This window comes from Mchenga conophoros, linkage group LG7 (assembly GCF_057382185.1).
Source record: "Mchenga conophoros isolate Kocher_MC1m ecotype Shallow Benthic linkage group LG7, M_conophoros_male_GT1.1, whole genome shotgun sequence".
Taxonomy (NCBI): Eukaryota; Metazoa; Chordata; class Actinopteri; order Cichliformes; family Cichlidae; genus Mchenga; species Mchenga conophoros.
The window spans coordinates 6,655,268-6,669,494 of NC_140532.1; the positions used below are offsets into that span (position 1 = coordinate 6,655,268).

The following is a 14,227-nucleotide window of genomic DNA, read 5'->3' on the forward strand; positions in this document are numbered from 1 at the left end:
TTAATTATTTGTGCTTTGCTCCTCATAAAGTGATCTTTCTTACTGCTTTGCAAATGTTGCCCTTCTTGCTCTGCCTAAGCCCCTTTAAGGTCTGCTAATGTAAACTGCATGTAAATTTAGTTAATTACAATTTGTGCAACTCTAATAGAGTAATACATTTCAACTGACGCAAATTTCCAAGGCACAAAGGGGCATGCCCTAAAGCACCCTATACAACCTGTGGGTTTAATTTGAACCAGGAACCTTTTTGTAGTGAATCAGCAGTGCTACCAACTGGACCACCATGCTGCTCCCTAAGCAAACAAGAGTTTAAATTCTTAATGTCAGCTAAAAGCTGAAGCCAGCTCAAGCCAGAAAGGATAGAAAGAAATATCAAACTGGGCAAATGCGCAAGTGAATTAATCAGAATCACTGGCCTGCCATAAAGGCATGTGCATGATTCATTAGTTTTTTGTTTCTTGGCTCCATTTTAAATCTTATAATGTGCTTTAACGAGTCTCTGATTTAGGGTTATATTTATATGAGAAGGATTATAGAACACTAAAACAGCAGCTTCCTCCCCTGAGAATCTATGTCACTTATACAGATGCTTGTCAGGGAAAGCCAAAGTCAGTCTCTAAGAGCTCTTGTCTTTTAAGAGATCTTCGCATTATTAATGCACTGATGCCCATGATGTCTTCTCGGTGAAAATGGTGATCTTATTTTCTTTGAAAAGTGAATGTTCATTTGGTGGCGAATTGTGATTTCTCTGTCCTCAAATGCAACCTGCTTCTTAGCGAGTTATTACGTGTACAGCTTAAATTACCGTGGTAATGTATCTCTGTAGGAAATTAACCGCAATCATTATGAAGGAGAAAGGGTGCAGTATGAAGCAAGATTAATGGATTAGTGAGATGTATGAGCCTAAAGCCAGGATTTTTAATATCACAAAGATGGCTTTCTTTTAACTTGGCTTATTTATCATGGTAACTAATGCACGTGAGGAGGAGGAGGTTACGTTCAGTGTCGCAAACATGCTGAGCCATAGGTTAGTAATTCCTCAGGACAAAGTTTTATTAATGAGAGGTAATCATTAAACATGATAACATGTAACACTGTTCTGGGAAGAATGCAGATTATACTTGTTAATAAAGAGAAGGTCAGTAGAAAAAATGCCTTACTCATATATTTATATAAAAATTCGTATATTCGTATATGAATATACTCTGTATGAGACTATATATCATTTACATTGTGTAAATGTTGAGTATCTCTCTTATTACAGCATGATCACGCACACTCCCTCAACAGATGGAGAGATCCAAAGCTGGACAGACCTGCCGTGCCCCAGTTACAGCTGCTGTCCTATGAATGGATAATCACTGTTTGGGGGAGGGGTTCCACACACAGCCAGCTTCCTTGAACTCATCCCTGAATTGCTTGTTTTGCCTGACAAACAATCCACATCAATTTGCATAAATCAAAACGGACATCAGTGATTGATTCATTAGCAAAATTGTTGTCAGTTTATTGTCATTTCATCTGCTAATCATTTTACTATGCATGACCTTGTTTGTTGGGTCTGGAACGACAACTTGCAGGCGACATAACAAGTGTACTCTACGTCTATGCAAGAAGGCAAAACAGGAGGAAGATAAGTCAACACATTAATTGCCAAATTCATTTGAGTGCGCTCTGTAGATGGAAGTTTTCTGTACCTTTCTATTTCCTGGTTGGAAGCCATAATTTGTACCATTAAAATTGATTCATATGTAGTATACAATGCTTTGATGATGTATTTCAAATCCCAAGTATACAATAAATCTCCTTCTTTCTTTTTTAAAGGATAATGTAAAGAATAAATGAGGTGGTTCAAAAATCGAAGATGTAGGGAAAAAAAAAGAAGAGTCAAAATGTGAGAAAATAGATATTCCCCCTGTGGTAGACAGTGCTATATTACAAAGGTTTGTGGGAACCTAAGAAGATTTAGTTTCCCTTTCAGTGGCATTGATTATGGGGAAGATGTCTTTGTAACCAACCCAGATGATTAGACCCCACATACAGTCAGTCAATGCTCAGAGGATCTCACAGTGGCAATAATAGCGTTATTAATGGAAAAGGTAAAGAAGAAAACTTGAAAAGCGAGAGCCCTGAAAAAACTGGGACAAGGTCAGGAGCCACATCTTTATATCAAAGCTTTTGTTGTGTGTGTTTTTCATAAATTCAGACCTGCTGATTCATAAAATCGATATGTCTGTCTGAATTTCACATAACCGCATCTTTTCTGTCAAGTGCTCTTTTTCATATTTGAAACCTCCCGCTTTCCAGATTTCAGTTCTGATTGATTTTATGCAGAATAGCACAATGTAAGGCTAAAACAAAGGTTTGCTACTTGAACTGCCTCTTAGCATGGATCAACATGAACCACTACACCCTGTATTGTTTCCCCTCTGGTTTGGGTAATTTGAGGGTGTCGTGGAATGCTAGACACCAAGCCTCACCCTGTAGTTGTGTCAGAGTATAATTGCTGTTGCGGCATGTGTGGGAGGCCTGAATGCCTTCGTCTTGTTATCTGAGATGAGTCAGATTACAGGTGTGAAAGAAAAGAAACATCTCTGAGAGACACAAACATTTCTCAGTGCTCATATACATACATATATCATCCATTCTCTTGATTTTGTCCACTTTTCCAGCTACTTCATGATTCTTATATTGGCTGTTATGATACAGCAGTGCAGCAGTTAGCTCCGTCGCTTCACAGCGGATGTGGATGTTAGCATTAATGGTTGTTGGTTTCATGTTGTTACACAAGCAAAAGCAAGAAGTCACCTTTGCAGGCAGCGGCTGTTTGACACTTCTCAAAAATCTATCAGTAAAGCTGCATATCTGAGGAAGACAGGGTGATCACGGTGTAGTTGCATGGAACTGTATTGGCTTTTTAAATTAAAGTTTTATGACACAAGAGGCAATAACAGCAGCAAATCTACTCTAACTTGCTGCCGTTAAAGTCAAACCACACGATCCACATGTTCACATAAAAATATTAATAAATCATCTTCGATAGGAAGCTGTTAGCGTATGAGGCAGTTCTTGAAATTGTCTGTCAGAGCAACACGATGTTGAAAAGATCTGCTTTAGTAGAGTGGGATACAGGTAGGAGAACTGAGTAGTGACAATGAAAAAGAGGAGACAAAAAAAGTTTCACAATTCATTTACATTGTGCTTGATTTGAAAAGAGTTTAAAGAAACCAAATTTTCTTTGGATAATTCAATATAGTGATGCCTTTAAGTGATACTGCTGTCAGCTACAAATGAGCAAGAAGTAATAAATATCACATTAAAATGTAAAAGTAAGTCTTCAATGGATTATCATGACATAAATATGTCTGTAGTTAAACAGGTTATTCTGAATATTGCTAGTCCCTTAACATATATCTGTAATTTATCATTTCAGTCCGGTTGTTTTCCAAAAAAAATGAAAATTGCGAAAGTAATACCACTATATAAAAGTAATGACAAACACAGTTTTACCAATTATAGGCCTATTTCTCTACTGCCTCAATTCTCAAAAATTCTAGAAAAACTTTTTAATTCAAGATTAGAAAAATTCCTTGAAAAACATCAAATAATAAATGTTGGTCAGTATGGTTTCAGAACGCAAAGAACCACTTCAATGGCGATAATTGAGGCAGTAGAAGAAATTACTGATACACTGGATAAAAATAAATATGCAGTTGGTATTTTTGTTGACCTCAAAAAGGCCTTCGACACAATCAATCACTCAATTTTACTGGATAAATTGGAAAGATATGGTATTCGAGGGAAAGCTGGTAACTGGTTAAAAAGTTACCTAACGGGTCGGGAACAATATGTTAGCATAGGGCATTACCATTCAGAGAAACTTGGTATTACATGTGGTGTTCCCCAAGGGTCAGTGTTGGGACCAAAACTTTTCAATGTATACATAAATTATATTTTTGATGTTTCTCAAGTACTTAAACTCATACTGTTCGCAGATGACACCAACATATTTTTCAGTAGCGATGATTATACTGATCTTGTAATGACTGTAAACAGGGAGCTAAAATTAATAAAAAAATGGATGGACATAAATAAATTATCATTAAATATAAATAAAACTAAAGCAATGTTTTTTGGTAATTTAAAATATAATATAGAATTACCAATTATCATTGAAGGTGTACCAATTGATAATGTGAGTGAAAACAAAATTTTGGGAGTTATAATTGATAACAAAATTTCATGGAAACCCCACGTCAGACACATAAAAACCAAAATTTCCAGAAGCCTCGCAGTTTTGAACAAAGTGAAACAATTCCTTGATAAAGATGCACTTCGTACTCTGTACTGTACCCTGGTTCTTCCATATCTTACATATTGTGTGGAAGTGTGGGGAAATACATATAAAAATACAACTAATCCATTAGTCACAGTACAGAAACGAGCACTGCGTATTATTCACAAGGCTGGTTATCTAGATCATACTCACAAATTCTTTCTTCAGGCAAAGTTACTTAAATTCCAGGATCTGGTTAATTACAATACATCCATAATTTTGTATAAAGCGTTTACTAAACTTTTACCGGCAAATTTACAAACTAGATTTGAAATTCGAGAAAAGGTTTATAATGTGAGAGGCTTTGGAGAATTCAAATTACCCAGAACTCGAACAACCCGTAAAGGCTTTTGTGTGTCTGTATGTGGTGTGAAAATCTGGAACAGTCTGAGTTTACAATTGAAACAATGCAAAAATATTCATAGATTTAAATTTCTCTACAAACAGTTGGTCTGGTCACAGTATACTCAATGATGGGTTTTAGTGTGCTCTGTAATGTCTGTCCTCTTACCATTGCCGGTATGGATTCCAAAATAAAAAATAAAAAATAAAGTGTGCGTATGTATGTACATATATGTACTTGTGTGTGTAGATATATATGTATGTATATGTATGTGTGTCTGTTACTTGTAGTTATTACTGCCTGTTACCTGTGGTAATGCAATTTATAATTTATATATTCTGTATTCAGTTATGAAGGCTCTAATTGTTGGTTGCGAGCTGCCGCTTAGATGCTTGTATCTGCCCGGGGCTGTTGATGGGTCTGTATGCAATGATGGGCGTAGCTGCGGGAAGTTTATTGTTTTTTTTTGTTGATGAGTGAGTATAGGGGTGGGATTTAATAAGTTTTCTTCGTCCCACTCCTTTTTCAGGCAAGTTTTGTTTTTTGTTTTGTGTATTTTATGTTCAATATAGGTATTTGTTGTGCCTGAAAATGAATAAATAAATGAAATGAAATGAATGAAATGAAGGACACAGAGAAGTTAATATCTGTAAGAGACATGATTGCTTTGCTTGCGTAAAGAGTGTTTGGTGGTATTAAAGAGTAAAAAAATCAGAATTTATGCAAAAAACATAAAAACTTTCTGAAAGAAAATCGGCCCCAGGCAGTTATAAGAGCAAAACTAGAAGTGATAATAAGCATAGTAAACAGAATAAGAGAGTGAAATGTTCTCACAGCTGATCTGGCTGTACCAGATGGCCAGGAGCACTACATAACCTACAGTGTAATTTTTCTTTCGCTCAGGCATGTCCAATCTTGTGCAAATGACAATGATACCGCAGAGTCAGCCATAAACCTCCCCTAATGTTTGTCTCCAGTGAGCTCTTCCCTCTTCCCCCATGTAAAGAGACACGCAAGCACCTGGATGCAACCCAAAAATGGCTGCTTGAATCTTATACCTGTCTTCAACGGCACATGGCTGAGTGCTTTCCTCTTCTTTCTATACTTATGTTGACCTATCTACTCAGCTGATTGACTGTCATGACATTTTCTCACAGTTAGCTTTAATCATTTCATTGTAACGGTGGACCATTATGGGATGAGGCAAGCCGCTGCATAAGCGAACAGAAAAGCCCACTATGGTGGCACAAAGCCCAATTTACATAGAAATGGCCAGATTACTGAGCCCAGCACAGGCAATAAGTGCTATAATTCAAAATGACTACTGTGAGTAGCCAAGTTCAGATCTCCGACAGGGTATAGCCTCCAGCTAACACTAACATTCAGAGAGCAAGTGGTCAGCAAGCAGGAAGGAATGTGTTGTTTCAGCAGGTTGTGGGTATTTTGTCATCAAGTATCACACGTCCTCGTGCCCTTCTGCGTATCGATTCTCCCTGTGCTTCAGGCATGGCAACTGTAAAGCCCTTATGGCAAGGTCACAACACATTAAAATACTCAACTGACAAAAAGTACACAAAGTAAAAAAGAAACGGCTACTTTAGGAGTAAGTATGCGCTTTAAAGTCTGAACAATAAGATACAAAGTTTGTTTGACGTGTTTCAGCATTTACATACAGCTTTGCAGAATTAGAAAAAGTCATCCCTCCCATTCAAAACATATGTCCAGCTTGCTAATTAGTCCGGTGCTGGGGTTGATTCATAGCCTCCCCATTTATAGCATTTGCACAGAAATATCTTAATTATGGTCAAAGCCTGAGCTAGGCTAATGCACATTCACTAACAAAATGATAGATTATCACCCCATGGATATGATCAGTTATTCCTTCCTAGCAAGAGATTGGGGTGGAAAGAAGTCATTTCCATGAGCATACTAATTCACATTTACATAGAGATAGAGATGAATCCAGATGCAAATGAGAAAAGCTGCATGTTACTTAAAACTGGTCCGCTTTCTGTACTGACAAGCTTCACTAATATCGACTTTTATCAAGGATGTTGATCAAATGCTATGCAAGAGGGGAGAAGCAAAACAGTTCAACACAACAAGGCCCCCTACAAGGGAGCCAATGTCATGCCAAAGTAAACGAAAGAGATTAGAAATCTTAAGTTTCACTTCCTGGTTCGAAATTAAAACAAAACTTGCTAAAATGCTGGCATAAAGCATCATGGTGAAACTAGTTTAATTGCTTTTTTCCCATTTTGCACATCTGCTAAGTGAAGAAGGGAAGAAACGTTTATGATAAATGTGCTGTAGATATGTTGGACAGTAGACTTTCCTGCCTGTTCTCATATCTGTAGACATAGTGTTTATGATATCAAATAGAAATGTTGAACATGAAATCAACTCAAGCTTATGACTGTCTGCAGGCTACGGTGTGACATTCTGGAGACAGAGCTTGATGAGCGCAGCATGACAAACAGGATGGATTTAAGTGCTGAAATTAATCAGGATTTATTTTTATGTATCCTATGACTAGCGTGAAGCAAATCGCATTAAGGGAAAATAGAGGGAAACCAAATTGAGGCTAAACAGTTCTTGTTTCTAAAACTGTTAACGGATTATTTGCAGATCTGCATCTGTGTTCTGTAGGCTACAACATTGCTCCAAGCCTTATACTATCATTATATATAGACAATGACTTGTCTATATTTCTGTCTACGTAAACTATTGAGATCAAAGATTTGACTTAGGGTTTGTCATCACAGATTGAGGGGGAAAAAAGATGTTTGCAGTAGCGGTAACACACTTCTGTGATTGAAAAAAACAAGTTCGCTGTAATCTCTTCGACAATCTGCACGGGTGGCAGCTGCGGGAGAGTACAGAGATGACTGGAAAGGGACAAAGAATCCTTGTCTTTCAGCACCTGGGAGCCTAAAGCTCAATAGCGGTCAATGGCAGTGGTAATGTATTTTAAAAGTGTGGAAAAACAACAAGCAGGATCAGTAAACTTTAGTAAGTAGTAGTAGTAGCAGTGTGCAGCCACCATGGAGACACCAGGGATCACCTCAAATTGTAAGTCAGTGCCTTGGTCAAGGGCACAGTGGCAGAAGAAATTAACCTGGCATGGTTTTAATGGTGGGAAAACCTGGACAGAGGGGTTATAGCTTGGATCTGAGGTCTCATGAATTGTTACCCAAAGAACTTCAAAATCATAGAGCAAATTAAGACATTTTTAACTAGTGATAAAACTAGCAAATGTTCAACATAACATAAAATAATATTTAACTTTTACTTCAGTTAATTTGCACATTCTCAGATATTTGACATATTTTTTCTCCATGATGCATGTGCATTCCCCTTCTCGCCTTAGTTTGTTTCTCATTACTTTCTGCTGTACAAGAATGCACAAAGCCTTTGGCCTCGCACTTCCAGCCCTGGATTGGACAAATTCAGTCTTTGTGCCAGCTCTTCAGGCACACCACAGCCTGCATGTCCAGTGCTTGCATTGTCAAAGGCCCTCGAGTCGTTGCCCCAACCCCCCCCCAGTTTAACCATCATGGCCCGAATCCACTCAGCTGTGACTAAGTGACTCTTCCTGAGTTTCATAATGAAATCATTCAGTCATGCGCAGGAAGTTCCTTGTACTGTGTAGCTGTGAAACAATGCAAGTTGTGTTCTTCCACTCACGGGCCACCAGTCAGTTTGTCACCTAGTGTCTGGGAAAATGCTCTTTTTTTGGCACGGTCTGACAAAAGCAGTCCTGTTTTCTTGAAATAAATAAAATAGAAAAAACATTTAAAGTCTATTAAATAACTCCAGAAGTCAGTATCTGATATGTTACGCCTTGTTTTTACTCTTAAATGCACAGCTCAACAAGTGTAGAAACAACAAGCAAATTTACAGGGTAGTGTGTGCCAGAATATTTCTTGGCAGGTGTTGTCATAGTCTTGTTGTCGCCATAGGTTCGCCAGGCAGTTGGCTGAGAATTTGGAGGAGTCACTCCTCTTGGCCAAAAGAAAAATTTAATCTTAAATCTTATTAAACCAGCACAGTCACATCATTTTACTCTTTCTTTAATGTATATGGACTCAGCAGACAAGATACAGTAAAAGGTTTATTTGTGAGATTTAGAAGAGCTGATAAGTAGATTTTCCTTTTAGTTAATAAGATTGTGGCTGTATAGCCTCCTGACGCCAAACTGACTAGACTCTCACTTACCTTACAGCAAGAAAGCAACAATAATTAGCATCTACTGAAATGTCTTTCTGTTCCTAATAAAATGTAGCATGCTGTAATTTATTTTTTTTAAAAAAAGATGAAAAAGGATCTGAGTCAACGTTGACAGCGGTTTGTGTACACAGCTGGGACGCTTCAGTGCCTGAGAAGTGTCTGTGTGTGCTGGTGTGTCCGTGGAGAAGATCCTCCCTCAGCTCCTCAGGAATGTTTGAAATTTGCACAAAGAAGAACAAGATTGGCTCGAGTACCTGGGGTCTGTGCTCGGGCGTGCTGTTAGCCCCTGGCTGTCTGTACTTACACAGAAAAAAAACGAACACATCTGCAGGAAACAGAAGAAAACTGACACGTATTAACTTGTAAGTAAAATAATCTGCTGCACTGATGCCACAAGCTAGGACGGATTCCATTCATTACACAACTACACAAACTTATCTGTATGAAGATTTTGTTGGTGTTGGGTGGGGAAAAAAAGACCTCATGAAGTCTGTGTGGTTATCTGAAATAAGCAAGGCAGTAAGAGTGAAGGAAGAACATATGTGAACAGTTAAGGGTGTTTCAACAACCTCTTTGAAATACCCCATTAGTGTGATTACAGCTGGCAGGAAACCCGGGTTAAAAAATGACTTTCTTGTGCAAAGGAATCCACAAAAAAACTAATTAGGAAAATGAAACTTTCATTTTCAATTTAGGTAATAAATGAAGCTGACAGTGATGTTAAGAGCAAAGACAGATGCACAAAAAGATGGGCATGGTGTGGATGGAATACGGAAGGGGAAATCATGCGAGGCAAGAAAGGAGGAAAGGTCACAAGTCTGTCTTCGACATGCAGACCTTAGCTTTGCATTGTTTTTAATCCCCAGAGCCTGCAGCCGGTTGTAAATCTCTTTGCAGTGTTTGGTATTAACAGACATGCCTGGAGCACCATACCCAGCTGCAAGTGTAGATTTTGCAAGGGCCTTGAAACACATGTTCCTATTTTAACTGAAAAGGCAGCACATTAACATGACCTTCTTTCGCCTACACACCAGTCAGTGCACATATTGATCCCCAAGTCCCTATTACAGCTGAAGCACAGCAGAATGCCTCCAGTTACACCTATTTACACCTTTGCTGCCTGTCTCCCTTTATGCAGTGACCTAGCAGGCAGAAGAACAATTCACTGAAACATGCCGTAAACCATGAAATAAAGTATAAGTATAAGTACAAAGATCGAGCCACTATTTTACAAGGTGCATTCATCTCTCTTCGTGGAGTCGCGCAAACAGTTTGTGGCATGTCCTGGAGTTGAACATATATAAAGAAATTTTAAAAGAAACCAGATGGGCTCTAGGATAGCAAAAGGCTGGAAAGAATTAGTCTGTCAAAAGTTTGATCACTGTCTTTCCCTTAGATGTGCTCATAAGTCTGGAACCAGAGATCAGACACAGAAGTAGGCCTGTAGTGGAACGAATAAGAAAAGTATGGCTCTATAAGGTTCAAATTAAAAAAATTATGTGCTGATGTAAAGTGACAGCACAAACTATACAGCGAAATAACGCAGCTGGCCTTGAGGTTTTTCTCTTGAAAACCTTTCACGGTTACATTTCCAACCCATAAAAAGCCGTAAACAAGTCTCTCCACTGAGGGCAAAACACTCATTAACAGCACATGCAGCACATGCAACCAGTAAGGCAGACTGCTTATAGGTTGACCAATTTATATTATGCGAAAAATATTCTGCAATATACGGTATAGCTATGAAATGTCATAATATAGTTAGGGAACAGCAAATTCCTTTTCAAATGATGTCAAATAATGTCACTCGTCTCCTTCAGTTCATCATTCTGGGTGAGATTATAAAGGGGATTAGAGACGCCTGTTGTAGCGTGCCTGTGGCTGACAGAATGGCTCCTGGGGAAGTGTGCCAGTGCAAGATATTTCTACAGTACAATGAGAGCACTGTATGGGAAAGTACAGAGGCAACAGAGGCTTCAAAAACAAGGAAAAAAGAAAAAAAAAAACAGCACTCCACACAAAATAGGTAAATATTTGATGCGTTCTAATAAGGCAGTTAAGAACAAACTGCATACAAAATACGCATTAACAGAGAAGTTAAATTACAGCATATTTATAAAAAAAAACAAGAGTTTTTTGGAATGTTAAAAAGCACATTAAATTAGTTTAGCATCAAATTTCCAAAACAGGTTGGCAGACAGTATTTACATCAGACAAATGCACAAATGAATATGCTCCACCTGTGAAATTAAGGCTAAGTACGCTATCCAAACACAATTACAAGAGTGCAGGTGCTGGCAATGTGTGTGCAAAAGATCTTCTCTAAAAGAGCGAGCTGAACGTCAACAGAAATACAATATTCAAGAGTCAACTTACATTAAGGCTTAGGAGTTTATCATTGGGATTATTGAACACAAATCAACAATCCAAACCGCACATGAAGGGGTAGTTTATGATACCCACCACGCATAGTCTACTCTTTACATTTAGTCATATTCAGGTGAACATCAGAGGGGTGAAGTAAAGACAGGGTCATTCTTCACAGTGAGGCGAACAGTGAACATCTCAGCTTATAAACGTGTCAAACTGATTCATTGATAAACTAGGAAACACATTCTATTCACAGGAGGTAGTTCAGCTGGATATTCAAGACATTTTTTTCTGTGTAATGCGCATCAGCTTAGCACAGGTGTGCCAGCTGCGTTTGCAAAGCTCATTACTGTGCAGGCAGACAACAAATCCATCACCTGTGCATGCTGAATGTTCACAGCTGGCCGTATTTTCCTTTGCAATGCACAATGTGTGTATATAATCTGTCTATCCTGTCCTGGAGAACACCGGCGTGCTCATCTGAGAGAAATCCTAATTCCTGAGACAAAGGCTCGCTGTCTCTGTAGAGCTCCAGCAGCCTTTGCCTGGAGTCTCTGCGCGTGTGCAGCTCTGCCACGCGCTGCGTGGTCCTTTTTCTAAACACGCACACAGAGCTCAGGACTGTATTGTGATATTTCTCCCACATGTTTAACACTCGAAACCCGTGCACTAATCCGGCCTCGTTGTCTATGAATACGAGGTCACCGCGAGGGGTTTTCAGGAGATTGTTCGTGTCTCTCTCCATTACACGGGAGTCCCACTGCAGACTAAACAAATTGCTGACGAGCCTGTCAAAGTTTGCCGTCAGGTAGTCTAATACGATCAGGTCTGTCCACTGCATCAGCTCCAGCAGCTCCACCGCTGTCTTGTTCCAGAGCTCCTTGAGCGCAGGATGCAGCCCGCTGCTCTCCTGTCTCAGCGGCGCAGGTGTGATGACCCCTGTCAGGTTGGAGATCCACTGAGTTAGAGAAACCACGGCTCGGTCATTCCACTGTAAACCATCTATCCGCGTCCTCACACTTTCCCATTGCTCACTGTCACTGTCCAGCTGGGACAGTACGAGAGGGGGCAGGTTTGTGATGCCAAGCAAACGTGCAAGGTAATAAGTCAAAGTTTCACCCTGCACCTGGTCCGCGTTTATCCCGTAACGCACACAAGCTTTGGTCCCGTCTGCAAACGTGGCCAGCTGATTGGATATCCTGCCGCATCCCGGCTCCAGCTTCACCACCCGGTACGTCCTCGCTTTCTTTTGCCAAGCCAGAGCATATTCCTCCGTGAATCCCGCAGGAAGGGTATCTTCCAGCCATTCGTTCCAAAATATTCCGTCTTCCAATGGGGACAACTTGACCGGGCCCTCCCGCGGGGCTGACCTCTTGTTATCCCCATTCATATTGTAATCTCGATTTCCTGCAGAGACAGGTTGATTGGTGAGGTTGAGGCGAGTCTTTAGTCTGTCTCCAAAGTGCAGTCTCTGTGCCGCTGGGACAGCAAGCAATGCACGGAAAGTTTTGGCTGAAAGGTCCACTGGGAGAGCTTGGTGAAAGGACCCTGCACCTGGTACTGAGAACCTCCGTTTGTGTCGCTCCAAACGGTCCTCCAGTGCGCTCCAGACGTAGAAAACACTTGCGAGGGCGCACAGGAGGAGCAGAGAAAACAAGTTCGCTGAAAGAACCCTCATGGTGACGGCCACCATTCCTCTTGGCACACAGTACTCCAGCAGATTTTAATAAGATACAGGCAGAAAAAAAATTCTCCGATCCGCAGTTGAGCTGGAGCGGCTTTGTGCGGTGCGCTTTCTGTCCTCTACACGCCCGAAGCCCTGCGGCTCAAAGGCGTACTGGGTAAGATCACAAGGAGAAGAGGGTCTCCGAAACTGTGTGAAGCTCATCTCCCGTCCTGTTCACACGCCTTGTCATATTCCTACTCTATGGGAAAAAAATGAGCGCATTTCGCTTCACCCCGATAGCCGCTATTGGACGTTCTCCGTTACAGTCCACTGGCGTCGTAAGGGCTTTCTGTGCGTGCACGCCACACTCTTTCCCATCTGCCTTTATCTCTCCACCGGGCGCTGGGTGAGTTTGATTTGTGGTGGAGTCGGTTAGCAGAGACACACTAGGCGGTGAGACACGTGACTTTAGTCCCGAGATGGTGGGCGGATCGTGGGAAGGAGGGTTCCAAGAGGAGCGGAGCAAGTGCACCGCTGTGCGTTTTATGTGTTTGTGTGATGTCAGACGATTGTGTGTTATTACAAAAAAGGTAGCCATTATGATAATTGATATCCAGAGTATAAATACTCCGCATTTTAATACATTCGTATTCCGTATGCTGTGCTTGCATCAGCGAGGCAGACAAGAATGGAGTCCAGGCGAGAGAGTTTGCAGACCTCACTCTTTTTGCATAGCACTGTTTTCGAATGTATCTTCTAATTTATGTCCGTTAAGGAGTCATTATGAATAAGAGAAACCACTAAGTCGTGTCATCATATTTTACTTTGTTGTTTTACTTTGTATTTTTCAGCAGATTTCAGATTAAAGTCAAGGCAGTACTGAATTTCAGCTTTAACGCTTTTTTTTGGAGTATCTATATCTACATTGGCCACAAGACTCTTTGTTCCAGAGCATACAAACTAAGCAACAATATATGAACAAATAAACCAAATGATCTGATCACGATTTGATTGCCTCTCTGCCAAGAGCCAGAGTAACACAAAAAGCAGATACTTAAACGAAAAGCCTGGCAAAGGATTCAGTATATTCCAATTTATTGACTCAAGCAGTTTGTTGGGAGCCAAATGCAGTCTCCTTCTTTAAGAACAATGCAATCACAAGTAATAAACAATTTGAGCCTATTTTTTACATTCTGTTTTAATTCAATTGCGCTACAGTTCCCCCAGTTTCTATAACATACAGTTTTAACAATATTCCCTTAAGAGAAGGCCAAGTCCTTAT

At 40.1% G+C, this 14,227-nt stretch overlaps 1 protein-coding gene across 1 annotated transcript; it reads right to left on the reverse strand.

Annotated features, from left to right (window-relative positions):
• Positions 1–8,736: 8,736 nt before the first annotated feature.
• On the reverse strand, positions 8,737–13,369 carry fjx1 (four-jointed box kinase 1). The gene has a single exon (XM_085281761.1). The coding sequence runs from the start codon at positions 12,970–12,972 to the stop codon at positions 11,674–11,676; it is 1,299 nt and encodes a 432-aa protein (XP_085137887.1). The 5' UTR covers positions 12,973–13,369; the 3' UTR covers positions 8,737–11,673.
• Between the last annotated feature and the right edge of the window lie 858 nt (positions 13,370–14,227).

What these genes read in the sequence shown, in the direction of transcription:
- fjx1 (XM_085281761.1), bottom strand. Translation starts at nt 12,972, where the DNA reads ATGGTGGCCGTCACCATGAGGGTTCTTTCAGCGAACTTGTTTTCTCTG.